This window comes from Capricornis sumatraensis, chromosome 18 (assembly GCF_032405125.1).
Source record: "Capricornis sumatraensis isolate serow.1 chromosome 18, serow.2, whole genome shotgun sequence".
Classification (NCBI taxonomy): Eukaryota; Metazoa; Chordata; class Mammalia; order Artiodactyla; family Bovidae; genus Capricornis; species Capricornis sumatraensis.
This window is the reverse complement of record NC_091086.1, coordinates 42694437-42722130: the sequence shown is the minus strand read 5'-3', so window position 1 is coordinate 42722130 and position 27694 is coordinate 42694437. Positions and strand designations below refer to the sequence as shown.

The 27694-nt window shown below is 43.6% G+C and overlaps 1 protein-coding gene across 1 annotated transcript in view; it reads left to right on the top strand.

The window, feature by feature from the left end:
- EGFLAM (EGF like, fibronectin type III and laminin G domains) overlaps positions 1-27694 on the top strand; it is a 189254-nt gene that overhangs the window by 100551 nt on the left and 61009 nt on the right. The window contains exon 7 of the mRNA XM_068990556.1: positions 1282-1448. Within this exon, the coding sequence (XP_068846657.1) occupies positions 1282-1448 (167 nt within the window). The remainder of the gene's footprint in view (positions 1-1281; positions 1449-27694) is intronic.

Here is a 27694-nt window from a genome sequence, read left to right as displayed (position 1 = left end):
CTTGACTTTTTTTAAGGGCTAGGCTACTGTTATTTTATCTTGACTTTTTTTAAGGGCTAAGCACTATTATTTTATCTCGACTTTTTTTTTTTTTTCTGCATTTTCTCACTTCTCTGATTACATTTATTCTTTGACTAAAATTTTTCTGGGCTTCCCAGGTGGCTCAAGTGGTAAACAATCTGTCTGCCAATGCAGGAGATTTAGGCAGGAGACGTGGGTTCAATCCTGGGGTCAGGGAGATCCCCTGGAGGAGGAAGTGGCAACTCACTCCAGTATTCTTGTCTGGAAAATTCCATGGACAGAAGAGCATGGTGAGCTACAGTCCATGGAGTTACCAAGAACCAGACACAACTTAGCAACTGAACACATACACAGAGTTTTTCTACAGCCAGAAGGCAGGCTGAGAACGTTGGGATGTGGGGGGTCTTGTACTGGGAAGGTCCATAGGGTCCTGCTCGGTTACAATGCCAGGCACTGTTGCTGAGGATAAAGAGCTCATTTCTCCTTTATGATAGCCCTCTTAAGTAGGTACTTTTATCACCCCATTTTACAGATAGGAAACTAGAGACTTAAAGAGGCGAAATAGCAGCTAGTGATCAATAGCAGCAGGATTTGAATGGCTCAGTCTAGCTCCAGAATTTGTTCTCTTAACCCCTGTATGTTGTCCCTTAGGTGGAAGCTCTGAGTCAAGGTCTGCACTCTCTATAGGGTTCTCGGAAGGACATGTGAACGTTCAGCAAGTTGGCAGAGTTGTGCAATTTTGTGAAGAGTAAGGATGGCTGTGAACAGAGTCTTCTTGGGTTTTCCCATGGCAGTTCACATGACTAGTTGCCCTGAAAATTTATATTTGTTTATTTTGCGAACAGATTGTGAATAGATAGAGTCTGTGCTCTCCTGACCCCTGGGAACAGGGACTGTCATGGGAAGGCTTGTTTATGAAACATCTGGCAGGCAGAGTCCTTGAAAATGAACTCCTATATGGGAATCTTTTCACCACAGTCAAGGCCATGCAAGGAAAACCCAGTGATCTTGAAACAGTGCTGAACATGGGCCCTAAAAATGATCTGCTTGCATTTATCAGCAAGAACCTGCCAATTTTTACCTGTGATGTCAAATCAAGATGACTTTTCAGTAGGAAATGTTCACTCATTTTTGTAAGTCTTGCTTCCAGTGCTCAAACGCTGTTAGTTTGCATAGCCAGAAAGCTTCCGTTTGTTCTGCTGTTCCTAAACTACTGTTTTTCATCCTGCTTTTCTTTCTCTTTTAAAAAAATCAATAAAGGCCAGATTTTGACAAGAGTTGGACCTCAATCCAAGAACAGATCCAGATGGATTCCATGGTGATCAAGGGCCTCGATCCTGATACCAACTACCAGTTTGCTGTGAGGGCCGTGAATCCGCATGGTCCCAGCCCTCGAAGTCAGCCCAGCAGCACCATCCGAACTGCCCGTGAGTACCGCAGCCCCTCTGAAGGACAGGCAGACAGACATAGCTGCCTTGCTGGGCTTGCCTCCTGAGGACCCAACTGACCGAGGTTTCTTACTCCCCACAGCAGGGATGCCTGCAGTGCGGGTGTCCTCAGCCTTTCATCCTGTGGTTTTCTCAGCCCTTCGGAAGTGCAAGGCACTCAACAGGGCCAGGCGCTTCTATGTACAGGAGGTCAGCAGAAGGTTTATTTTTGTATTATCCTTAGGGAGTTTGAGGTCAGTTTTCTTTCATGAGCACAAAACAGACTACATACCAAGACAATGCGCAGCCTCCCCAGCCCCATTCCCTTTTCATTTTATAAAAAGATGGATTTAGCTTTGAATCATAGGAGAAAAAATACTGATCCCAGACTCATCAGGGTTAGTCTTCACCAGGAAATCAAAGATGCCCAAGTAAAATTGGTCACTCTGAAGGATGGTCAGGGAAGATTCAAGCTGGCTAGCAGGCTGATGTGTAGCTGGGGGTCCCGCCAATGGCATAGGCTCCTGAATACCTCTCTGGGAGGGCTGGGGAAGACTTGAGCCAGTCCATCACATCATCTGGAGGGTCTGTGAAAAGTCAGAGTCTGATTATGGTCTGGGGTTTAAGAAGCTCCCACATGATTCAAGAACTACATTTTGATTGCTTAGTCCACCTTGCCAGTCTGGCTTGGAAACCTTTGTTGTTTGGAAGTGGGGGACACTTGTGCATAAACCTAGTACCCAGTGTCTTGGGGAGATCTCAGAACTATTGCATGTCTTTCATCTGAAGACATCTCTTCAATTTTGCCAGTTTAAGTTCTTCCAGGTTTTTGTGTCTAAAGAGCCCTACTATCATCCCTGGGTCCTCTTTACCCAAGAATGGTGCTCTCCGAAAAGGACTTGACTTCACACTTTCAGAGGCTTGCCCCTGGCCAGCACAGAGCCCTGTGTTTATTGATTAGTTCATCTGAATAAACTCCTCCCCTTTCCCCATACAACACTCCAGTAACTGACTTCCTTGCCCACCTGCTGTTTCCAGGGGTGGCGATTCACCAAGTTCCCTGAGCCCCTGGAATTTTGGCTCTTCTGCAAACAGCTCTTACCTTAATCTTGAACATGAGGGCTCTTTCAGATTGAATTATTGGGGGATATGGTGGGGCCACACCACACACACACACCCCCTACATACACTATGACAACAGTCACCCAGCAATTGTTCCCCTGCCCTTCTTTAGGATTTGGGAGCTAAAACCCCCCAGTTAGGTGGTAAGGAAGGAACTCCTTCTCTCTAGAAGAAATGTTAACAGTTTTCTTTCAAATTGAAGCCAGGCCACCTTCCACTCTTGCCGGGTGAGATCTATGCTGTAATCTTTGGTTAAACTTGGTGATGCATGGCCAAAAATTGGGACAACAGTAGCTGAGTCGAGCCTCAGGGTCTGCCTGTGCTTTGAGGCAGGTAGTTGGTCTTTTGGTGTCATACACTGAGCAGACACTCTCTGCTGTGTGTCCACCCACCCCTCCCCAGCCTCCAGCTCCTCTGCTTCCATATTGTGAGCTGCCCCGGGCTCACTTCTTTCCTTCTACCCCTAGTATCTCCTTCTCCACAGAGACAGGAAGGTAGAAGGATGAGCTAGAATATCTGGAGACGGGAGGGGGCATGAGCGGGGCATCTCTGGAACTTTTTTTTTAAACTGAAACACTAGACTGGTCTTGGAGTTTCTGATAAGTATTTCCCCATTGGTGGATACCAGCTTTGTGAATTAAGTGGGATAAGGTATGTGAAAGTGCTTTGCAGATGTATAACATTTTGCAACAAGTGGTCTCCCATGTGCAGTAAAATTTTATCATTTCAAAGTAATTGTGTGCAGGGAATGTGGCTGATTCAGTGAAAACTCAACTGTGAAATATTCTTAAATCCAATTTAACTGTTTTTACATAAATATGGTTACTCAAATCAGAATAACAGAAATGGAATTTATTAAGTGGCCTGTTTCATGATATGTAAGAATGTGCTGTAATTGGTATTTCAGTTGTGATATTTTTGTCGTGATCACTTTGAATGTTTTAGAAAGCCCTATATTCTGGCACATTCATACTTCTTATTCTGCTGTTTGTCTAGACTATTATTTTACCTCCAAACCCACTATTCCATATATAAAAATGCGTAATTACCAAGTAGCCCTTATTGGAATTACAATAAATTCCGACTATCAGAGGTACCACTGGGATAGCCTCCTAAGAGCTGATGCCGTCTGGAGCACTTACCTAGGAAACCCCATTTTAATCCTTGCAAAAATCCTGTGCTTGAAGAATAGCATCCCTTTTTGTAGATTTTCAAAAATAGAGTCTTTGAAAGATTATGTATTTAGCCAAGAATAATAATTGCAAAGGCAGGATTTGAACTTGGGTTTGGCTGACTGCTAAAGCCACTTCCCTGTGTGAGATTCAAATTAAACAAGGTTCTTATTCTTCTAGTGCAGAGTAGCATAAGAAAGGCAAGGTCAGCAATTCAATAAAATACAGGGACAGTCTTTGTAGAATCTATGGACTAGGAGGTTCTGACAGCATAGAACAAACCTCTAAGGATTTTTTTTCCTTCAAAACCTGTAAGATATATTGTACATGCCAAAAGGTGAGTAAAACATTCATACAGGTCTGAACTTCTTCCAGTTAAGCATGGGTATAGCCCTGGCAGTTTACAGCTGGCAGCCCTTGTGATTGGTTAGACCCAAGTCAAGAAACTATTAAACATTTTGAACGCCTCTTAAAGGAATCTGTGAGATGAGTATTTCCACATGTTGGGCTTCCTTTTCTCACAGCTCCTGCTTTTCCTCACCTTTCCTGTATGGACTTTTTCTTGGTTCATGCCAACTTTGCTTCCTGAACAGTGAACCTCAGAATGGACGTTCAAGTTGACTATCAGGGATCAGAAGACCCCATGGGAACCCTTAGATCCCCACCCCTCTACACCACCACTTGTTGGGTTCCTCTGTCATCTTTTTTATGCCTGCATCCCCCACCTTTACTAAAAAAATATAACACATCACCCCTATTAACTTGCGAAATGTTGACTTTCTCTGGACCTATTAGTGCAGGACCCTGTTAGCGGCTTAGTTGCTTAGCTGGGGTCAGTTGGCAGATCTTGGGTGCTCTGAACCTGTAGCTCAAACCCGGGACCAGTGTTTTCCTTCACTGGTGCTCAGCTTGCATGAGGAAGATGGAGGGTTTTGATGGCTTCACCAGGGAATTGTGATGTGTGTTCAGCATCCACACCTTAGCTCCACAACCTCCCAAGTAAAACAGGAAGGAAAAATCCAGGTGTTTTATTGCAGATTCTTTACTGAGAACTAGATCATTTCAGACCTTGAATGATAAAGATGCCAGCCGTATTGAGTCCATGCTCTCAGCAGAGATTTTTCCACACGTCAGCTCCTAATTCTGTCCCTCTAAGGAAATACAGAGAAGATGAAGACCACTATCCCTCACTCTTTACCCCATCCTACGATACCTGTTTTCTTCAAGAAAGAAATACCACCAGCCATTGTAATTTGCCTATTGTTTCATGGCATTCTTTTTTCCCTTGGTTGATCTTATAAATGAGCCAATCAGAACAGGGGGCTCATGGAACCTCACGGACACAGGTGCACAAGTGTGGCATTGTAATAAGATATGTATTCGCCCTGTCTGGTGGTCACTTGTTCTCTGGGATCCAAGTTTACCTTGGATTAAGAAGGATGGGACAAGTAATAAAGGGTATGAACTGTAAACAATAGAAATGGCAGAAGTCAGAATTCATGTGTTTTCTTTTTTTCCCCAACAACAAATGAAACGAAAAGTCACTCATATGTGTAACCAACTCTAGGATTATATAACCTTCCCTGGGAACATTCCCTGGGTCCTACCACCCTAAAGCATTTAATTTCTCGTATCCTATCCTCATGATATAAGCAGAGAAAGAACCAATAAGTTTTTTGGTGACGTGAAATTAGTATCCTCAGGGCAGTCCCTAGTAAAAGGTGTTCTATTCCCAGCAAAAGTCATTTTACTTCGTTCTGCCTTGGGGCTTACGCACCTGCTGTTTTCTCTGATTGGAACCGTCTCTGCCCAATCTTTCCATGTCCCCGTGACCTCCCTCCCTTCCCTCTTTAAGACCATAGCTCAAAGGTCACTTCCGCAGGCGAGCTTCTCTAAACTTCTCACTCTGTTTCCTCAGCCCCACTCCCTGCTTCTCTACAGCCCTTTCACTGCCCAGAACGATGCAATGTCCTGTCTCCTCCTCCAGGATAAGCTCCATATGGAGCTGCAATGACTTATTCAAGGTCGTGTTCCCAATACCCTGTACAAAGTAGGTTCTCAATCAACATCAACTGAGTACGTGAATGACTGAATTCCACTTCACAAGCCAACAGCCTGTGACTACTTTGGAGACTGATAGCTTTCTACTGCTGCCATCCAGGAAATTCAAAGGAAGATGTGAGGAGAAAGTTGGTCTAGAGACCCACCAGGCCAAAAATGGGTTTCCCCATTGGCAAGGTTCACAGGGAAAGTCAAGCTCCTGGATTTGGAGTGAGACACAAGTAAGAACAAAGTAGAGTGAGAGAGTGAGGGAGGAAGGAAGGAAGGAGAAGAGGGGAGGAGGAAGAGGGGGAGGAGGAAGGAAGGCAAGGAGGAAAAGAAGGGAAAAAGCAAATCTGGGGAGTTTTAAGTTCAAGGCCATGACTCTTTCAAATCAAGTCCTTACTTCACTCCTGTGTTCTTTCTTAATTATTAGAATAAGCTTTAGCATTCCTATGCTAAATGAGAGTACGTTTTCCTTTTGGTGCTCACATTTCTAATTGTGGTCTCAGAGCCTCAGAGACTGTGTAGGGAGGTATGATGGTGTTTGATCTTTGCCATACTCTTCTCCCCACAAGCCATGTTCTTCCAGTTTCAGAAACTTCCTCTTGTGCTGAACCAAGACAATCTAGCCTGGCCCCAGTCAATCAACTTTCTGCAGTACTGTCAACCTGATTCCATGGTGTTCCTTGCCTCCCCACCAACCCACCTCCCTTTTCCTGTCGCACTGTCCTGCTTACTCAGACATTGCTCTCTGTTCAGTTGTTGCCGGGTGTGTATCTGTTTGGGGGGGTGGCGGGGGGCTTTCCTGATAGCTCAGTTGGTAAAGAATCCGCTTGCAATGCAGGAGACCCTGGTTGAATTCCTGGGTCAGGAAGACCTGCTGGACAAGGGATAGGCTACCCACTCCGGTATTCTTGGGCTTCCCTTGAGGCTCAGCTGGTAAAGAATCCACCTGCACTGCTGGAGACCCAGGTTTGATCCCTGGATTGAGACGATCCCCTGGGGAAATTTATGCCCTTTTGTCATGCAAGTGTCTTCTGGCTTTTGCTCTGAGATTAGAACCTTTGTAATTACCTGACTCTCTTTCCAGAGACCAGCTCAGCATGCTGGGGCTCCTGGGTACATGTTCTTATGTATGCAGCCACAAAACAGATGTCCATTATCCCCAGTCGCTAGAAGGGCTTGTGTTTGGTGGCAGTGCCTTGCATTGACTGTAGTCATGAGTAGCGAGGAAGCCAGTAGAGGCAGAGGCCGTGGCACCCCTGGGGAGGGAGGAACATGCAGGAAGGGACTGGAACTATCTTTTCCCACAATTCCCATGACTTATCATCCATCACCCTCGGGCAGCTTTCATACAGCCTTCGGTCAGTGTCTGTGAAAATTTCTCACCAACCTTTGAAAGCTCCTCACTGCCCATGAACACTGTACCTTTGCACAGAGCAGAGTCTGGCAGCCATGGCTGTGTCTGAGGGCCAGGGGAGCTGGCCTTTCATTACCTCATTGTGAGACCTTCTTGGAAAGTCATTTAATCTCCCTGGGCCTCAGTGTCCATATCTCTAAAAATGGGTACAGTAATGTCTGAGGCAGGTAATATTTTCTACTTCTCAAGATTATTTCGAGGAAATACATGTGAAACAGACATTATGACATCTGCCCACTTTTTTCAAAATGAAGGTGAGGTTGATACCCTTTTCCTCCACGCATAGCTACTGAAGGACGGTGTGACTGACCCAGGTGACCACCAGCCGGTGTGTTGCTTTTTCTTTATGACCCTGTGCCCTGAGCTGTTTTCCTAGGACTTGAAGTCACTGGATCTTGAAACTTTTCTTCTGCAGCTTCTTCACTGCCAGCCTTGTTCTAGGATAGATTTTGGCTTAAGGAAATGTCATGGCTCGTATGATCGCTCTAGGAATCAGCCTTATTGCCGATATGAAGTAAGTTTTAGTGGTCTGGTGACGTCAAACCAGCAAGATTTACCAAAATGTGACACAACGTAAGCAAATTCTATTGAAAAAATTGTGCCAATAGACTTGCTCGACATAGGGTTGCCACAAACCTTCAATTTGTAAAAAACACATTATCTGTGGAGTACGGTAAAGTGAAGCACAATGAAGTGAGGTGTGCCTGTAGACTGTATATTTGGTCAAGTGGAACATTTTCAAGGCTATGAAAGTTACCTTAAGTTTGAAGGTGCTGATGTAGAAACCCTGGCAGAATTGGCTTCATCATGGGCCTGGAAATTTATTTCAACAATCATGTGTTTTAGAAAAACAGGTGGCTGTCCAGATTTGGCCTATGGGATGTAGTTTGCTGATCTCTTTAGTACAGTGCTAGGGTTTTTAACCCAAATTTTGGAAGATTCTCCAGGAAGTTTAAGAAATCCTCTATTTTGTAGCAATTTTGTCAAAATTGCAATGGATTAATTAGTGCATACTAAGGGAATTGTCCCCTTGATAGAAATTCCTGTGACTTAATTTTCACCTGAATGTTCTGAGATAAAGAAGAGACCTGGAGAGCCTGTAACCTAACTGTGTTTGGACAGGTTTGCACTGTTGTCAACAGAGAGGGTAGGAGGAGAGGGTGAGAAAAAAGAGGCTTTGCTTGGCATTACTGTAGGATCTTGAGACAGGCCTATAAATTGGTGAGCTTCACTGATTTGTAAATCTTTAGAATGCAAGATGAAAAAGCGAGGAGGAGGAGGAAATCGTTTGTTTCCCTCCTCGCCTAGACAGATCTGCATGCTAAATGTGCAGTTTGTGCATAAACGTAATTTCAGGTGTGATTTTACACTTAGGTGCCCTTTGAGGTAATCGCTCCATTGATCTGCTAATGTCGCAATGCCTGTAAAGCTGAGCAACACTCATTTGTGCAACTTTATTGGTTCTAAAGGGAATGATTCACTTTGCTGCTTAAATACCTGCTACCTATTAATTGCTCTTCCGAGGCCTTTCTACATCCTACATTACCATCCATTTACTTATAATCGGCACACCGATGTTTTACCCCCTCCGGCTAGAGCTGGAAAAAAGACTGAAACAAATGATAAGAAAACATACTTTTCCAAAGAAATGGCACTTCTGCTGCTCTAGTTGCAGCTGTAGCATCTCTTTGATCAGTCAGCTAGTGTTTCTTAACCACACGGTGAACAACCACATGCTACTTATTCCACTCTGGCTCAGTGGATTTCGAAACATTAATATGTTGACATGAGTAATACACAGATGTTCTTAACTATTTTTCCTTTTGTTTCCTCCTATTTCCTTGTTATTCATTTTGTCCTCTTTCCTTTATACTCATCATTTCATGGTTCATCTTTTCTGCTCTTGGGAGCACTCCTTGCTCTTACACAATTCTTCATAGGGATTGTTTCTTAATATTTAGACCTCTAAATCACTTAGGTGCTTTGATGAGCGAGGAGAGCTGCAATCATGGTTAGGTGCAGAGAAGGGAGTGGAGGAAATCAGCTCGAACCAGTGACAGACGTGTGGGAGAGACACAGTTCCCACTGGCTGAGTCTGATGGAACTTGTCTGATTCTGCCACCAAACAGGAACCAGATATGTGCACATAAGAAGGAACCTAGGGAGAAGGATGACTTTTCTAATGATCTCAGGTGTCTCCCGCCTCCCAGCAGGAAACAGAGGCTGTGCGTGCTCCGTTGCTAAGGCGTGTCCAGCTCTTTGCTTCTCCGTGGACTGTAGCCCACCAGGCTCTTCTGTCTGTGGGATTATCCACGCAAGAATTCTGAAGTGGGTTGCTATTTCGTCCTCCAGGGACGTCTTCCCCACCCAGGGATCGAATCTGCATCTCCTATAGCTCCTGCATTGGCAGGCAGATTCCTTACCACTGAGCCACCTGGGAAGCCAAACAGAGGCTATGTAATTGGGTAATTTGAAGTGAGCTTAGTGAAGGGACTGTTTGCAAAAGTTTGAGTAGATGCAAGGAAACCAAGAGGGGGCAATTACCAGCTTCTAGACATAGACAGGGAGGTCAAATGTGACTTTTGCACATGTGTCCCATAACAGCCTCTTAGGGAGGAAGTTGGAGAACAAATACTCTGACTCTTTTCCTCTTCCTTCACTCCCCTGCTAGTGTCTCTGGACAGGCAGATACAGCAGGAAGTCAGACAGGTCTGCCCCCCAGGACCCAGAGCAGAGGTAGATTAGAGGGGGGATGCTTTCACAAGAAGTAATAGTATCATCTCATATAATAAGAGAATGGTACCTTTTACACGGATTGCAAAAATATGGATTATTTTTGGTCTTTCATTCAGCATAGATCTTATCTCATTCTTCTTTGCCTATGTAGCTTTGTCGACTGAGAAAAAATGCACATGGGAGTTGTGAGTTAAGTTTTATTGGGGTGTAAAATGAGGACTGTAGCCCAGGAGACAGTATTTAAAATTGCTCTGAGAAACTGTTCCAAAGAGGTAGGGCATATATGATTTTGGGGAAGGGAGAGTACATGTAATCAAGCACACTTTTTTTTTTTTTTTTTTGCAGAAGGCTGCTGCTAGTCACAAGGAGTAGATGCTACCACGAAAGATTTTAGTGCTTTTGTAGATACAAGAACTAGGCTCATAAAATCTGAAATTATCTGTCTGCAGACCTGGTCTGCCATTTTTCCCAGAGCACAGGGTGTTTCATTCCTGATTTCCACCCTGAACTCTCTTCAGGGGATGATGGAGGTCAGCAGAGCCCATGATTCATAATTTAACCCTTTAGAGGTAGACGGCCAGTGCCAATTTGTATTAGTAGCTGGTGGTTTATTTCCTTGATACAGGAGATAATGACGTCTCACAGCCAGTATTCATTTACTGAGGGTTTGTAAACTCATAGAGCCGGAAAGCACCACCTCCACATTCAGCACCTGAGGGAACTGAAGCCCAGAGCCCTGCCAAGGTCACTTGGTGGCAGATCCTGGGCAAGATCCCAGGTCGGTGACTACCTTGTTTTCAGCTTGATTCTTAATGTCCACGGGATTCCTGTTTTCTCAAGAATATCGGCTTCTCAAGTTATTTTATGATATATCCATTTACTCTTTCAAACAAAGATTTCATGCCCACTATGTGCCAGACAGTGTTTCAGATGCTGGGGATTCAGCAGTGAACAAAATCGACAAAAGGAATCCCTATGCTCACAGACCTTACATTATAGTCAGGGCAGGCAGAAGGTGAAGAGATGAAATTAGCAATGTAGATAGCGTGTCAGATGGTGAAAGAGCTGCGGAGAAAAACGAAACAGGGAGGCCTGTGTACAGTCAGAATAAGCCTCCAGAGAAAGTGATATTTGAGTAAGCAGGACTGGGTGAACTCTGGATAGATCAGTGTGTATCCATTGATCTATCGTCTGTCCATCCACCTGGAGGGAGAGCTCCGAGGTAAATGCTAACCTGACGCATAATCATCCTGGGGTGTTCATGGAAGGGCAGGGGTGCCAGTGTGGCTGGGTTAGGGGGTTGTGAGGGTGAAGAGTGGATGGAGATGAGGTCAGAGAGAAGGAAGTCAGAGTTGGTGGAGGCTGATTAGGACCTTAGTGGAGGCCATTGGACTTTGAGTTTTCTTGGAAAGAAAGGCTGGGAGACTGGGAAGGCTGGGAGAGCTGGAGGGCAGGACGGACTTGACCAGAGGGGCGAAAAGACCTTACTTAGGTTTCAACAAAATCGCTCTCATCTATGAGAAAGAAGGACTGTCGATGGGCAAGGATAAGAACAGCGGGATCATTAAGGAGACCGTTGCAGTAATCCCAAAGCAAAATAGCTTTTTTATTGTCTCTAAATAGTAAAAGTAATCCATGCTTATGATTAGAAAAAACTATGAGCAATATATGAAAAAGTGAAAAATCAAGATGAAAATGTTCTCTAATCTTAGCATCCAGACATAACCATTATTAACATTTTGGTCCATAATCATCCAGAATTTTTAAAAACCCAACATGAGACCACAGTCATATACTGTATAACGAAAAATTAATCTGTTACGCAGAAAATACTGTGCAACAAAATACTGTGGAAGTGTTAGTTGCTCAGTCGTGTCTGACTCTTTGCGACCCCATGGGCTGTACCTACCAGGCTCCTCTGTCTACGGAATTCTCCAGGCAGGAACACTGAAGTGGATTGCCATTTTCTTCTCCAGGGAATCTTCCTGACCCAGGATCAAACCAGGGTCTTCTGCACTGCAGGCAGATTCCTTACCATCTGAGTCACCAGGGAAGCCCCAAATACTTCTTTAAGTATTCATCTTTAAATATAAATAAGTATAGCTTACATCATTAATTTTAGTGACCACAGTATATATTACTATAAAACTCTACCACATTTATTTAACTAATTCCTTATTGATGGACTTTTACATTGCTTCACTAAAATATATAAAACTGGGCCACTTGATGGTTCTCTTACTTATCTTTTGGCTTGTCCAAGTTTGTGTTACCCCTTGGATACCTTTTTGAAGGAGGGTAGGTCAGGACTGTTGGTTATCTCCTTAAGTTTATCAATGGATAGACCAATGTGTGCAGTCAGTTCATAACATGGAAGGCCTTTGAAGTCCAGCTTTCTTCCTGCTATTCTAACCATTATTAATTAGATGTTTTGATACATAGTATCCATGGGGCTTCCTTTGTAGCTCAGTTGGTAAAGAAACTGCCAGTAATACAGGAGACTGGCATTCTGTTCCTGGGTTGGGAAGTTCCCCTGCAGAAAGAGATGGCAACCCACTCCAGTATTCTTGCCTGGAGAATCCCATGGACAGAGGAGTCTGGGAGGCTACAGTCCATGGGGTCGCAAGAGTTGGATATGACTTAGTGACTAAACCACCACCAGCCATGCTAAAGCATGGTGTTCATACACAATTTGGGGACAAAATCTTAACAAAAATCACCTGCTATGTGGATGTAACTATTTTTGAAGTTCAGGTCTCATATGAGAGGTTTTGGTGATTCCAGCTCCTCCTTCCCACTTGCATGGAGGGTCATTAGTGTTGCCAACTAAATCTAACCATAAATCTAAGCATGCTATCTACCATATTTCCAAATGTAAGTGTATGTCCATTATGGCCCAGTGAAATGTTTTTCCCAACATTAATTTTGATCCCATGGTTATGGAGGGATTCCAAAAACCCATAGATTCTGAGGATCACAAACATTAGGGAATGACCAACGATTGCTTCTCAGGAGGATGAGTGAAGACTGATCCCCAAGTGGCAGTAGTTCACAAGTCACCCAGCAGATGGCGATAGTTCACAGACTTTCAGAGCCTGAGAGCCCTCTAGCATCATCAGTTTGAAGTCTCTTGAGGTGCTTGGGATGAGGATGAAACAAGAGAGGTTTCCTAAGTTGCTTCAGATGACTGACTTCTTCCATGGTTATCTAGTTCCACTGAAATGAGAGAAGGCAGTTAATTTTAGCTTTTAACCATAATGGAGAGAAAAGTCTACAAGCAAAAAGTGAAATCTCTTCTGTAATCTGAGACTTTGATAATATTTTACTTATAATCAAGGCCAAGCCCTAATGATAAAAAGAACTGATTCAATAAATTTATCTCTAAAATAAAATGAAATAAAGGGCTGTGAAATTCAGAGAGAATTAGAACAATGAAAAATGGAAGAGTGCGAGATAAAAACTACAAACAACTGGAAATTAAAATCAGATTTTTCTTGATTGTTTGCACATCAGACATCACCTTTGGTCATTCCCTACATTAATCAGGAGACTCTTTTGGTGATGTTCAAGAAAGTAAAGAATTTAGTTTCTGAGTCTACAGTGATTATGTCTCTTGCTTAAATATTCACTTGGCAACTCATTTTTTAAAAATGTGTATTAAGTCTTAGCAGTAAGTAAGATATTGCCCTTGTAGATCTTATATGTGGGAGAATCAGTCCCTGTAAGGAAGTAGAGAATGAAGTAAATAATTATTCTATTAGCCTACATGAATAATGGGCTTCCCTGTAGCTCAGCCGGTAAAGAATCTGCCTGCAATGCAGGAGACCTGGGTTCGATCCCTGAGTTGGGAAGATCCACTGGAGAAGGAAGTGGCAACCCATTCCAGTATTCTTGCCTGGAGAACCCCATGGACAAAGGAGACTGGCAGGCTACAGTCCATGGGGTCACAAGAGTTGGACACGATTTAGCAACTAAACCACCACCACCACGTGAATAATATATCTTTAATGTTATATATTAAGAGGAAAAGAGAGGGGCTGAGAGGGCATGGAGGGTGCAGGGGCTACTGTTTGGGATAGGCGACCAAGGAAGGCTTCTCTTCAAGAGAGATTTGAGCAGAGCTCTTCCTTGTGGAAGGAGCAGCAGGTGCAAAGGTCCTGGGGGTGAGAGCAGGCTTGGGATATTCTACAAACAGTAAGGAATGCAGTTAAGTGAGACGAGTGATAGGGAAGTGAGGTCAGAAAGGTAGTCAGTGGCCACGGTCAAATCATGTCCAATCTTGTTCTGGTGAGGACTTAGGGTTTTATTCTAAGTTAGATGCAAAGATATTAAAGTGTTTTGAGCAACAGAATGGTTGGTCTGATCTACATTTTAACTGGGATCACTGGCTATAGTGTGTGGAAATCAGCAGAGAAAATGAATAGAGAGACAGTATATTGCTCGAAGGAGAATATATATGAAAAGAAAAGAGACTCAAACCCAAATCATGGAATTCGGGGACCCACAGGTTGTTTAAGGACCCAGCCAAGCTTCCACGATTTTCTGTTAAGGAACTATCACCAGATCATATGGCTAGTTCTAGGTCACTGTTAGTTGCCATGAGTGTTAGTCACGGCACTTTCTGTCCAGCGCTCCTGGCATTTCCCTCCCTCCCCTCTGTGCAGAGACCCCTCTTGCATGCATGATTGGGCCTTTCCATGTAAGAGCAGTGTCACTTCTTACCATCTGACGCTTCGTTTCTCATCCATCTCCTGGGGATTCGTAGCTCCTGTTTAGAGCTGAGGGACTTTTGTTTCCATGATCCCAAGTGGGGACCTTCCACATGAGTTTCCTGAGATGCTTCCTCCATCGCAAGACTTTATGTCTTTCAGCCGGAAGTTCTAGGATTCTTCTCCTCTCTTGGTGCTTCCAAGAGCTCCTTCTGATTATGAACATGTACTGAGTCCTGCTGCACACCCACCTCGTGAAAACCCTGTGCTTAGACTGATAGCGTTCTGTGCAGTCAGACAGTGGTCTAGAGGGACCTGGTTATAAACCTGATGGAGATTAAGAATCTTTGGGGATCAGTGTTTCCAGATCTTCTGTTGCAATAGGCCCCTGCAGGATCTTTGTTTCAGATCTTTCTCATGCATTTCTTACAGCTGCCTGAACGCTCAGCTTTATTTTGGGCACCATAGGCTATGGTTTTCAACTGAGGGAGATTTGGTCCCTTATGGGGCACTAGGCGGACTCTGGAGACATTTTTGACTGTCTCAGCTGGGGAAAGGTGCTACTGGCACCTTGGAGAGAGAGGCTGGGGATACTGCTAAATACCCTACAATGCACAGAAACCCACCCTCAAAACACACACACAAACACACACACACACACACACCAAAAAGTGATTCAGCCCAAACTGTCGGTGGTGCTGAGGCTGAGAAATCCTATTACAAGTCAAAAATAAAATGAGAAAATCTAAGCTTGCTCAAAATAAAATGGCAATCAGGCTGGAAAATTAACTGACGTTCAGAAAATCAACTTGAGTGAAGAATTTTTCTCAAACTTTTTTGGATGGCAGCCCACAGTAAGAATATACAATTCTCATAGCAGCCCAGAGCACACAAATATATCTCTAAATACGTGTGTGTGCGTGCAAACGCCTCACAGAGCAGTACTCACGGATGCTAAATTCAGAGCTTTATGTGTTTCATTTGGTTCCATTTTTGAAAACTGTGGTCAGGTCCCAGTGAGTTATTTTTACTTCTGCTAATGGGTTTAAAATGTGCAGCTTGAATAATAAGGAAATTGAATACAGTTTCATATAAATAACATATCAGCCCTTTAAGACATAGAGTGAAGATGGATTCTCTATCGAAGTCACCAAAAAGGATCAGCCCTTAATTCCACAAGTATTTTTGCCACATCCTTGTCAAAGAGAGTTGAGCCAAGACTTCCCTCCCAAGGTTCAGGATCCAGTCCAGGGAGCAGACACGTGGTGGGCAGCATACAGAGGGGCTCTGCCGCATGGGGAGGAGAGTGGTTTGTTTTGTGGATCTGGGAGCTGGGAGGTGGGTTGGCAAAGATTCCACAGTGATGTGTTGTTGGGCATGGCTGGGAAGAGTTGAGTGGGATTTCTCCAAAGAGGATGGGAAACAGGAGAATCCAAGCAAAAGGATTTCTGGATTGAGTGATGAGGGAGATCTTCAGGGGTGCGCAGAAGCCCGAGAGACAGAGGGGCACAGAGGGAGAAAGTAGAAAGCCCCTGCACTCTCTGTTAGTGCGTGTGCGCTCAGGCGTGTCCAACTCTTTGCCACCCCATGGACTGTGGCCCTCCAGGCTCCTCTGCCCATGGGATTCTCCAGGCAAGAATACTGCAGTGGGTTGCCATTTTCTCCTCCAGGGGATCTTCCTCACCCAGGGGCCTGACTCGCGTCTCTGGCGTCTTCTGCATTGCAAGCAGATTCTTTACCACTGAGCCACCTGGGGCTAATGTAAAAGCGTCTCCATTGGCTGTTACTCTCCTGATCCTCACTGTTTACAGGATCAAGGCCACACCCCTTAGCCCAACATCCACCATATTCCACGGTCTTAGCCCCACTAGCCTCTCTACCTTGTTGCCCTTGGCCTCATAGCATGAGGCCTCCACCCTGGCCGATGGGTCCTAGCTCCACTCACTGTCCCCAGGAGGCTGCCTGCTCTGTGCTGCTGGTGGTTTAGTCGCTAAGTCATGTCTGACTCTTGCGATTCCGTGGACTATAGTCTGCCAGGCTCCTCTGTCCATGGGATTCTCCAGGCAAGAATACTGGAGTGGGTTGCCACTTCCTTCTCCAGGGGGTCTTCCTGACCCAGGAATTGAATCCAGGTCTCCTGCATTGCAGGCAGATGATTTACCAGCTGAGCTAGGAGGGAAGCTTGCTCTGTCCCTTTCTCTTATTCCCTTGCTCAGCAGATTCTAGATGGTATTTTCTCAGGGTGTAGGTTTCAGATCCCTGCAGAAATTTTTCGCTTAGAAAGTGACTCATGGTGAGTCCATTGGATAATTCCATTTAGACAGTGAATTCTCGGTGTGGGCATGTCGTGATTTTCTCGCTGGTGGAGAAAGTTTTGTGAGGCTTCAATGCTTGGAGACCCTCAGTGGCACCCCAGGTTCCTCCTCTACTCTGTGTCTTGATGTAATCAATATGCCACAACATCTATTTGAAAACCAGACCAGATGACTCATGCTTCCATTCATTTTGAAAACGTTTCTTGGGCACAGCTAATCTCACGTCTCAGGGAGAGTCTGGCTTGCTCCTGCCACAGACTCTCCATGGAGTTTTCAATGAATTGTTGGGCAGGATTGGGGGTTGGATTGAAGGCCAAAACCAGCCTCCCTTCCCTTATTTAGGACTGGCTTTTATGACAGTATTTACAAGCAGGAGTTGTTTTCATCGTGATGGGGCACTAATGGGCCCTCCCTAGCTCAGTTATCACTAACGGTCTCTTCCACAAGGCTGTCGTCTGGGGCTGTGCAAGCTTTGGGGATGTGAGTTTGCTCAAGATGGTTGAATGTATTTCTCGTGTGCTTTCCCTTCCAGTTTCATTGAGATATAATTGATATACCACACTGTAAAAGTTGAAGGTGTGCAGCAGAATGGTTTACCACAAATACCTCATGAAAAGATTATCACAGTAAGTTTAGTGAACATCCGTCCTCTCGTATAGGTACAAAATTTAAAGAAATAGAACAATTTTTTCTTGTGCTGAGAACTCATGATTTACTCTGTGAACAGCTTTCATACATAATATATAGAGTGTTAATTATGTTTATGATGCTTACATTATATCCCTGGTCCTTATTTATGCTTTAACTGGAGGTTTGTACCTCTTGACTGCCTTCATTTAGTTTTCCCTCCTGCAGTCCCCACCTCTGGTAAGTGCAAGTCTGACGCCTTTTTCTGTGAGTTTGTTTTTCTTTGCTTTGGAAGTAGAATTGACTCACAACACTGTGTTTCTTCCTGATGTGATACCCAACATAGTGATTTCTATACATTTCAAAATGAACACCAGTTATGATATGTCCCTGTAGAAAGATGTTACATGACTTCGAGGGTAGTATGTGAAATAAGTAAGACAGGGGAAGACAGATACTATATGATTTCATTTACATGTGGACTCTACAAAGCAGAAACAGGTGAACAAGCGTCACAAAGCAGAAGCAGAGATGCAGACACAGAGAACACACAGGCGACTGTCAGAGGGGAGGGGGCGGGTGGGGAGGAGAGAAGTGAGAGAAGTGAAGAAGAGACACAAACTTCTATTTGCAGAACAAACGAGTCACAGGTGTGAAATGGACAGCAAACGTATTTTTAACTCACTTCTATTTCACCTATGTACAAAGTTGTTTGAGAATATTTACACACACACAGACACACACTCACACATATTAATGAAAAAGAAATACTATGATCAGAAACCAAACAGGTGACACAATTGTTATGAGATGAGATAGTTAAGTCCTGGATGTCACTAAACTCTGAATTTCCTATTAGGAAAGATGAGAAAGAAACCAAGTTCTGAGAGAACTCTCCATGTGTGACCAAAGGATGCAAACCAATATTCCAGTGAAAATAGTGGTTTTTTTCTGGATACAATTGCAAGAAGAAATTACCAAAGGAATCATTATATAAGGAATATTGAGCAATTGTAATGAATACTGACTATTATAGAAATAGGAGTACGTCAAGGCTGTATACTGTCACCCTGCTTATTTAACTTCTATGCAGAGTACATCATGAGAAATGCTGGGCTGGAAGAAGCACGAGCTGGAATCAAGATTGCTGGGAGAAATAGCAATAACCTCAGATATGCAGATGACACCACCCTTATGGCAGAAAGCGAAGAAGAACGAAAGAGCCTCTTGATGAAAGTGAAAGAGGAGAGTGAAAAAGTTGGCTTAAAACTCAACATTCAGAAAACGAAGATCATGGCATCCAATCCCATCACTTCATGGCAAATAGATGGGGAAACAGTGGAAACGGTGGCAGACTTTATTTCTCTTGGCTCCAGAATCACTGCAGATGGTGACTGCAGCCATGAAATTAAAAGATGCTAACTCCTTGAAAGGAAAGTTATGACCAACCTAGACAGCATATTAAAAATCAGAGACATTACTTTGTCAACAAAGGTCCATCTAGTCAAGGCTACGGTTTTTCCAGTAATCATGTATGGATGTGAGAGTTGGACTATAAAGCTGAGCACCAAAGAATTGATGCTTTTGAACTGCGGTGTTGGAGAAGACTCTTGCAAGTCCTTTGGACTGCAAGGAGATCCAACCAGTCCATCCTAAAGGAGATTAGTCCTGGGTGTTCATTGGAAGGACCAATGCTGAAGCTGAAACTCCAATACTTTGGACACCTGATGTGAAGAGCTGACTCATTTGAAAAGACCCTGATGCTGGGAAAGACTGAGGGCAGGAGGAGAAGGGGACGACAGAGGATGAGATGGTTGGATGGCATCACCGACTCAATGGATATGAGTTTGGGTAAATTCCGGGAGTTGGTGATGGACAGGGAGGCCTGGCGTGCTGTGGTTCATGGGGTCGCAAAGAGTTGGACACAACGGAGCAACTGAACTGAACTGACTATAAAAGTGGTTTGAATTGTGGTTTTATAATGAGAAAAAAAATGCTTTGCATGACTCATCTCAGTCTCTCTCTTCTGCCTCCTGATTCTAATTGCAAGATTTGAACCAAGCCCTGTCTGATGCTAAGCCAATTGGAGATTGCTACCTGCACCCCACCCCATCTCCCCACCCCAGTCTCTCCCACACAACCCATTTTTCACTCTCTGCTTTTCTAGATCATTCCCATCAGCATGCAAACATGTATTCCATACTCACAGAAAAGACTTCCTGAACCCCACAGCCCCTCCACCTACTGTCTCATTTCTCTGCTTTCCTTCAGGCTAGAGTTGAATGTGAAAGTGAAGTCGCTCAGTTGTGTCCGACTCTTTGCAACCCTATGGACTGTGGCCTACCAGGCTCTTCTGTCCATGGGATTTTCCAAGCAATAGTACTGGAGTGGATTGCCATTTCCTTGTCCAGGGGGTCTTCCCAACCCAGGGATCGAACCCAGGTCTCCTGCATCGTAGACAGATGCTTTACCGTCTAAGCCACCAGGGAAGTAGAGTTATTGAAACATCGACATTTACTGTTACTACTTTTTTCCAGCCTCCCGTTAACTCAGCTCACTCCAGCCTGCTTCCAGTCCCACCACTCATGTGAAGAGCACCAAGGACTCCATATTTCCAAGTATAAATTCACCCCACGAACAGAGAACATGCCATTAAACTTGTTAAAATAATGTTTTAATGATAATGAATGTTTTTATACATCTGACTATTAGGACAAATTGCTAGTAGTATTATAGCATAATAAAATCAGATAACTCAAACAATTGATGAAAGTGAAATTGTTAGCCACTCAGTCATATCTGACTCTGTGACCCCACAAACTGTATAGCCCACCAGGGTCTTCTGTCCATAGGATTTCCCAGGCAAGAATACTGGAGTGGGTTGCCACTTCCTTCTCCAAAGGATCTTCCCGACCCAGGGATCAAACCCCAGTCTCCCACATTGGAGGCAGAGTCTTTGCTCTTTGATCCACTAGGGAAGCCAAAACACTTGATATATATCTTCCAGAAAGAGAAGAGCTCTCACTTTTTAAGCCTTGTTATCCTCCTAATGCTATGGACAATGGTTTTCTGTTATTAATAGTCAGTTGAGAATTACTGCTAAACTCCCAGTGAAAAAGAATGATTAGACACTTAGAACATTGCCACATACCAGATTAAAGCTGGTCTTTCAACAGACATGTCATTTTACATTTATCATGTGCAGAGTACCCTGCAAGAAGATTTAGCTCTAACAAACAACATTCAGTCATTCACTCGCTCTCTTATTTAAATGATACGAGCCTGCTGTATATGTAACCCTGCCAGACACTATTGCTTGCCTATCTAAATTGTACACTGCCCACTCCACCTCAGGTCCTGAATAGCCCTACAGAATGTTGTCAGTAAATTAGTATTCATTATTCTCTGGAGTTACAAAAGTTCCACATTTGAAATTTTCAGCACACCATGATGAAAATATGGCCTGAGGTTATCCTGCTGGGTTTACAGCCACCTCTCGCATCACGCTTTGCCTGTGTGTCTCCGCCATCACAGGTAGTAGAGAAGCAGGTACCTAACACCTTGGTTTCTGGCCATCTGCTTAGCTTTCCATGGCCCCATTATCTTTAGAAAGGGGGACTCCAGGGGTGAAAGATACAGTGGGTTGTGCTTGGCTGACTGGTTTATGTTCTTCAAAAGACAACTCTCCACAGGGGTTATGCAATTGGCGCCTCCTCTATGTGTGCCGGCATAAAGATAAAGGAGTTGGGGAAGCTTTGAGATGAGGGCTCTCAAGGTCATCTGATGCCTGGCATGCCATTCTTGGGCTGTAGTCAAATAAGAGTTTCATGAAGCATGATGAATGGGAAAGAACAAACATATGCGCCTATGGCTGGTTCTTTAGAGCCACTGTCTCCCAACCACCCCGCCCCCACCACCATAGAATTGTACCCAGAGATTACTTCATTCAGGTGGAAAGAAAAGAACCAGAAGGATTGTTTGTGGAACAGGGAGGAGTGAAGGAAACCATTCAGCATTCTTGCAGACCCTCTGAGTCCCTGTGTCACCAAGGCTGAAGTTGGGGTTTTGAGGATGCTCAGTGATTTACTCTTCCTCTCCTGGTCCATTTTCTGAACCAGTTGAGAAATAAGAAATAAACTCAGAAGATACAGAATGGAATATCTTCCATAATTATGATAAAGGCTGGATCAGAGAACATTGTTTACTCTTAAGGCACAAGCTCCCTTTTGCCCAGTCCAGCCTATGGAACCCACCTGAGGGAAAGTTTGGGCTTGCAGAGAGGTCAGTTTTAATATTTTCCCAGGTCACTGCTTTCCACTTGTCGAGGCGGGGAGGGAAGGTGGGGAGAGTTCCTCCCCGCCTCCCAGGTCCTTTGACAGATGAGCTTCACTCTGTTTGGAAATATGGACCAAATGCTTCTACTCAGCATCTGTCTCTGCCTCTGTAGGGAGGGGAAAGGTTGGCCACGCATCCAGCAGTATTTCAGGAAACTTCTCATGACTGCAGCTTCAGGAGTGGAGAATGAGTGTTCCTTTCTCATCCTTCACAAGAGTGGTTAAGTAAAGGGTCCCAAATACAACCTGGTTCTTATGAATGAAGATGAACTCTGATAAATGATAGCTCACATCATCTAGGAGGCTTATAATGTTGAACAAAGTTACAATCCCCAAGGTGTGTAACTTCTGTGCTGAACCAACTCCTTTTTTCTTTTTTATCCACATAAGTGAAATTCCCTGGTTGTTTCTTTTTCAAACTTCTCTTGGAGTAACAGATGCCCGTAATATGTCTAAATCAACAGTGTAAACTTTAGGGTCACAGAAAGTTAGTGCCAGCAGGTCATCAAATCCAATCCCATTCCTTATTTTATTAGAAACCATGAGACCCAAGGAGATTAAATGACTCATTCAAGGTCACACAGTCACTTATGTCTCTTTCCCAATTATTGGTTTCCATGACTAGGGTATTTCCAACTATATCAAGTTGATACATCAGAAAAAAATGGTATAACCTCTATAAAAACAAGCACATAGGTTTTTAAAAAATGTCATCCATTAATATAGAAATTTGTCTTTTGTTTATCAATTTTCCTCATGGCAATAACCCTTGAACTTGTTTTGTATTCAGTCAATGGTTTGACTATTCTCGTTCTAAATAAATGGCTCTTTTCTTTCTTTTTTTTTTTTAATGTTCTCTTTTCCTAATTAACAAAGTGCCAAGCGGAGAGAGATAAGTTATGCACTTTAATTACAATAACCCCAGGCTATGGGGAGAATGCTTATCACTGGCTTGGACTGAATGTTCTGTGCTCACTTAGAAACATCACTGGCAAAATCTTCAGAGAAGCAGTGGATTTAAGATCTGGGGAGGTGGGGCCATTAGAAAACAAGAGTGGGGTCTTCATTCGAGCTGTCTTCATGCTGTAACTGTGTCTCGTCCTCGCTCCGCTCATTTCCTTCCTATTAAAATGGGGAGTGGTGATGATTGTGAGACAAGAAGAGATACTGCAGCAAGCACTGGAGTGCAGTATCCAGAGTCCAGAACCATAGGTCAGCTCTGCCACCGATGAGCTGCCTCTCTGGGCAAGTCACATGGCCTCTCTGAGCCTCAGCTTACTCTTCTGTGAAACTGACTTGTCGTGCTCGTCAATCTCCAAGGTCTTTCTACTCAAGTCGTCTTTGACTCTAAGACTTTGTAATTCCACATTCTCGTCCCACTATCTCACATCCTTTGTTTCCCCAAACAGAGCAGTAACCTCTGGCTTCAAAGAGATATGTTACATACAGTGTCAAACAGAAGCAATGATTATAGAGACTAAGTAATCTTATTCGCTGAACAAGACATGTCTTATTTTCCTTGTCAAAATGAGCAGAGAATGGAGTCATTGGTGTTCTCATCACGGTACCATCTCACAGCGGTGGCAATGGTCCTTTCCTTCAATGTAGAGTTTCCTTCCTAGGATGAGTTAAGGGGCAGGACGAGGACTTAGTTACCTTCCCTGGCTCCACTATATCCATCTGGCTGAAGTGCCTTATATGCTTGGTGTCGAGACATTTGTGTGCTAGAGTATTCTGGGTGTCGAATTCAGGGTCATACGGCCTGCTTCTGGTATTGAATTTTCTGCTCATGAGATGCATGACCTTGTATTAAGTTCATATCTCTCCTGTGGCCTGAGTTTCCACATTTATGAACTGAGAATTTTAGACCCAATGGTCTTCCAACTCTAAACATCTAGTTCTGGGCTGGGAAAGGAGACAGGAATGGTGACAGTCTGGGGAGAATGTTTTTGGATTTGGGGGCAGCATCTCACCACACAAGGGTTTGTCCCCAATATTCCACCACTTAAACAGACGTGACCAGGTGGGTTAGGACAGGGCAGAGACAGACTGCCACTGTCGCGCCATGCCATGCTGCGAGTGTCTCCATGCCTGGTGGATGTGTTAGCTGTTGGCAAATGTGTGAAGCATGAGTTAAATGGAGGATAGGGAGGCATATAAAGAAATCTAAAATATAGTCCTGCCCTCAGGGCGTTCACATTTGAGTTGAGAAACACAAGGATTCCAGAAAGTGTAAATGCCATTTTAAATATCCATTGAATTCATTAAACTATGGATGCTTATTCTGAGCTCAGGATTAGAGACATATCCGTGGGTGAACAGCCCCACCGAGGAGAAGATGGAAGAATTGTTCTATAGGACTTGGCAGCTCCATCTTATCTGGAGTCACCGTTTTTTCCCCAAAAATAGTCTGATGCTCTCTTTTTAAAATTGCTTGATTTTGGTCTTTGGATGATACACATTCAACTCTGTCTCTACAGAGTGCATGCAACTGGAAGGGTAGGTAAATTACATATTATGATACAGGAGAGGGGAAATTAGGTGATGTGGAGAAGAGCATTAACCAAAGTCTTGGGGTAAGAAAACAAGTTGTGTTCACGAAACAACTAGTAGACCAGTTTGGCCATTGAGACTTTGGAAGAGGGGAAAAAAAGAGTCAAACTACAATTTGGAGTCAGATCATAAGTGGCATGTGAGTGAAATTTGCTCAGTCCTGTCCGACTCTTTGCAACCCCATGGACTGTATAGTCCATGGAATTCTCCAGGCCAGAATACTGGAGTGGGTAGCCTTTTTCTTCTCCACGGGATCTTCCCAACCCAGGGATCGAACCCAGGTCTCCCACATGGCAAGCAAATTCTTTACCAGCTGAGCCACAGCGAAGCCCAAGAACGCTGGAGTGGGTAACCTATCCCTTCTCCAATGGATCTTTCCGACCCAGGAATCGAACCGGGGTCTCCTGCATTGCAGGCAGATTCTTTACCAACTGAGCGATCAGGGAAGCCCCATAAGTAGCATAATGTAATCAAAAAGAGACTAAGGATAAAGTTGTTTACTGTCTGTGTGCCTTTGAGCAAGTTATTTCATCTTTCTTAGTTGATATCTCCACATGGTAAAATGTTAGTAATAATACCAATTTATCAAGATTTGGCAAGGATAATAGAAAGAATATATGCACAGCTCCTGGCACAATAAAAATGATAAATAAATGTTAATTTTATAAATCCCAGCCTCCTCCACAGTGGTGTCTTCTCTTACAGGCAATGGGAAAACAGTGACCAGACAAACCTGGCTTTCGGTTAGGCCAGACCTAACTGAGAAAGTATTTTTTTGTGTGTGAAAAAGACAGTCTTTTGATCTTAGTCAAACCACTTAACTTCCCTGAATTTAATTTACTTATCTGCAAAATGAAATCTACCAGACTTACACTGCAGGAGAATTGTAAAGTTTAGGAATGTATGGTGTGAAGCACCCGACAGTGCCTGTCTCTATGAGAGAGGCGGTAGGTTTCCATAAACAATGGTGACAGGATAAGGGAGGAAAAAGAGGAGCTGTGACCTTTGTTGTTCAATGTCTCAATGCAGCACACCATGCTTCCCTGTCCTTCACCATCTCCCTGAGATTGCTCAAACTCATGTCCATTGAGCTGGTGATGCCATTCCAACCATCTCATCTTCTGTTGGCCCCTTCTCCTCCTGCCTTCAGTCTTTCCCAGCTTCAGGGTCTTTTCTAATGAGTCGGCTCTTGGCATCTTTGGCCAAAGTATTGGAGGTTCAGCTTCAGCTTCAGTCCTTCCAATGAATATTCAGGGTTGATTTCCTTTAGGATTGACTGGTTTGATCTTCTTGCTGTCCAAGGGACTCTTAAGAGTCTTCTCCAACATCACAGTTCAAAAGCATCAATTCTTCAGCGCTCAGCCTTCTTTATGGTCCAACACTCACATCCAGACATGACTACTGGAAAAACCACAGCTTTGACTATATAGACCTTTGCCAGCAAAGTTCTCTGCGTTTTTAATATGTTGTCTAGGTTTGCAATAATTTTTCTTTCAAGAAGCAAACGTCTTCTAATTTCATGGCTGCAGTCACCATCTGCAGTGATTTTGGAGCCCCCCAAAATAAAGTCTGTCACTGTTTCCATTGCTTCCCCATCTATTTGCCATGAAGTGATGGAACGGGATGCCATGATCTTAGTTTTTTGAATGTTGAGGTTTAAGCCAGCATTTTCACTCTTCTCTTTCACCTTCATCAATAGGCTCTTCAGTTCCTCTTCACTTTCTCCCATAAGGGTGGTATCTTCTGTTTATCTAAGGTTATTGATATTTCTTCTGGAAACCTTGATTCCAGCTTGTGCTGCATCCAGCCTGGCATTTCACATGATGTACTCTGTATATAAGTTAAATAAGCAGGGTGACAATATGCAGCCTTGACATACTCCTTTCCCAATTTTGAACCAGTCCTTTGTTCCATATCCAGTTCTAACTGTTGCTTCTTTACAAAAGCATACAGGTTTCTCAGGAGGCAGGTAAGGTGGTCTGGTATTCCCATCTCTTTCAGAATTTTCCACAGTTCATTGTGTTTCACATAGTCCAAGGCTTTAACTTAGTCAGTGAAGCAGAAGTAGATGTTTTCCTGGAATTCTCTTGCCTTCTCTATGATCCAGTGGATGTTGGCAATTTGATCTCTGGTTCTTCTGCCTTTTCTAAATCCAGCTTGAACACCTGGAAGTTCTTGGTTCACATACTATTGAAGCCTAGCTTGGAAAATTTTGAGCATGACCTTGCTAGCATGTGAAATGCGTGCAATTGTGTGATAGTTTGAACATTCTTCGGCATTGCCTTTCTTTGGGGTTGGGATGAAAACGAACCTTTTCCAGTCCTGTGGCCACTGCTGAGTTTTTCATATTTGCTGGCATATTGAATGCAGCACTTTAACAGAATCATCTTTTAGGATTTGAAATAGCTCAGCTGGAATTCCATCACCTCTGCTAGCTTTGTTCATAATGATGCTTCCTAAGGCCCACTTGACTTCACATTCCAGGATGTCTGGCTCTAGGTGAGTGATCACACCATCGTGGTTATCTGGGTCATGAAGACCTTTTTTTGTATAGTTCTTCTGTGTATTCTTGCCATCTCTTCTTAATATCTTCTGCTTCTGTTAGGTCCATAGTATTTCTGTCCCTTATTGTGCCCATCTTTGATAAAATGTTTCCTTGATATCTCTAACTTTCTTGAAGAGATCTCTGGTCTTTCCTATTCTATTGTTTTTCTCAGTTTCTTTGCATTGTTCACTTTATTTAGTCTCCAAGTCATGTCTGACTCTTTTGCAACTCCGTGGGCTGTAGCTCTCCAGGCTCCTCTGTCCGTGGGATTTCCAGGCAAGAATACTGGAGTGAGTTGCCATTTCCTTCTCCAGGATTGTTTACTTAGGAAGGCTTTCTTATCTCTCCTTGTTATTCTTTGGAACTCTGCATTCAGATGGGTATACTTTCCTTTTCACCTTTGCCTTCTGCTTCTCTTCTTTTCTCAGCTATTTGTAAGGTGTGTTCAAACAACCATTGTGCCTTTTTGCATTTCTTTTTCTTAATGATGGTTTTGATCTCCTTCTGTACAAGGTTACAAACCTCTATCCATAGTTCTCAGGCTCTCTGTTTATCAGATCTAATCTCTTGAATCTATTTGTCATTTCCACTGTATAATCATAAGGAATTTGATTTAGGTCATACCTGAATGTCCTAGTGGTTTTCCCTACTTTCTTCAATCTAAATTCTG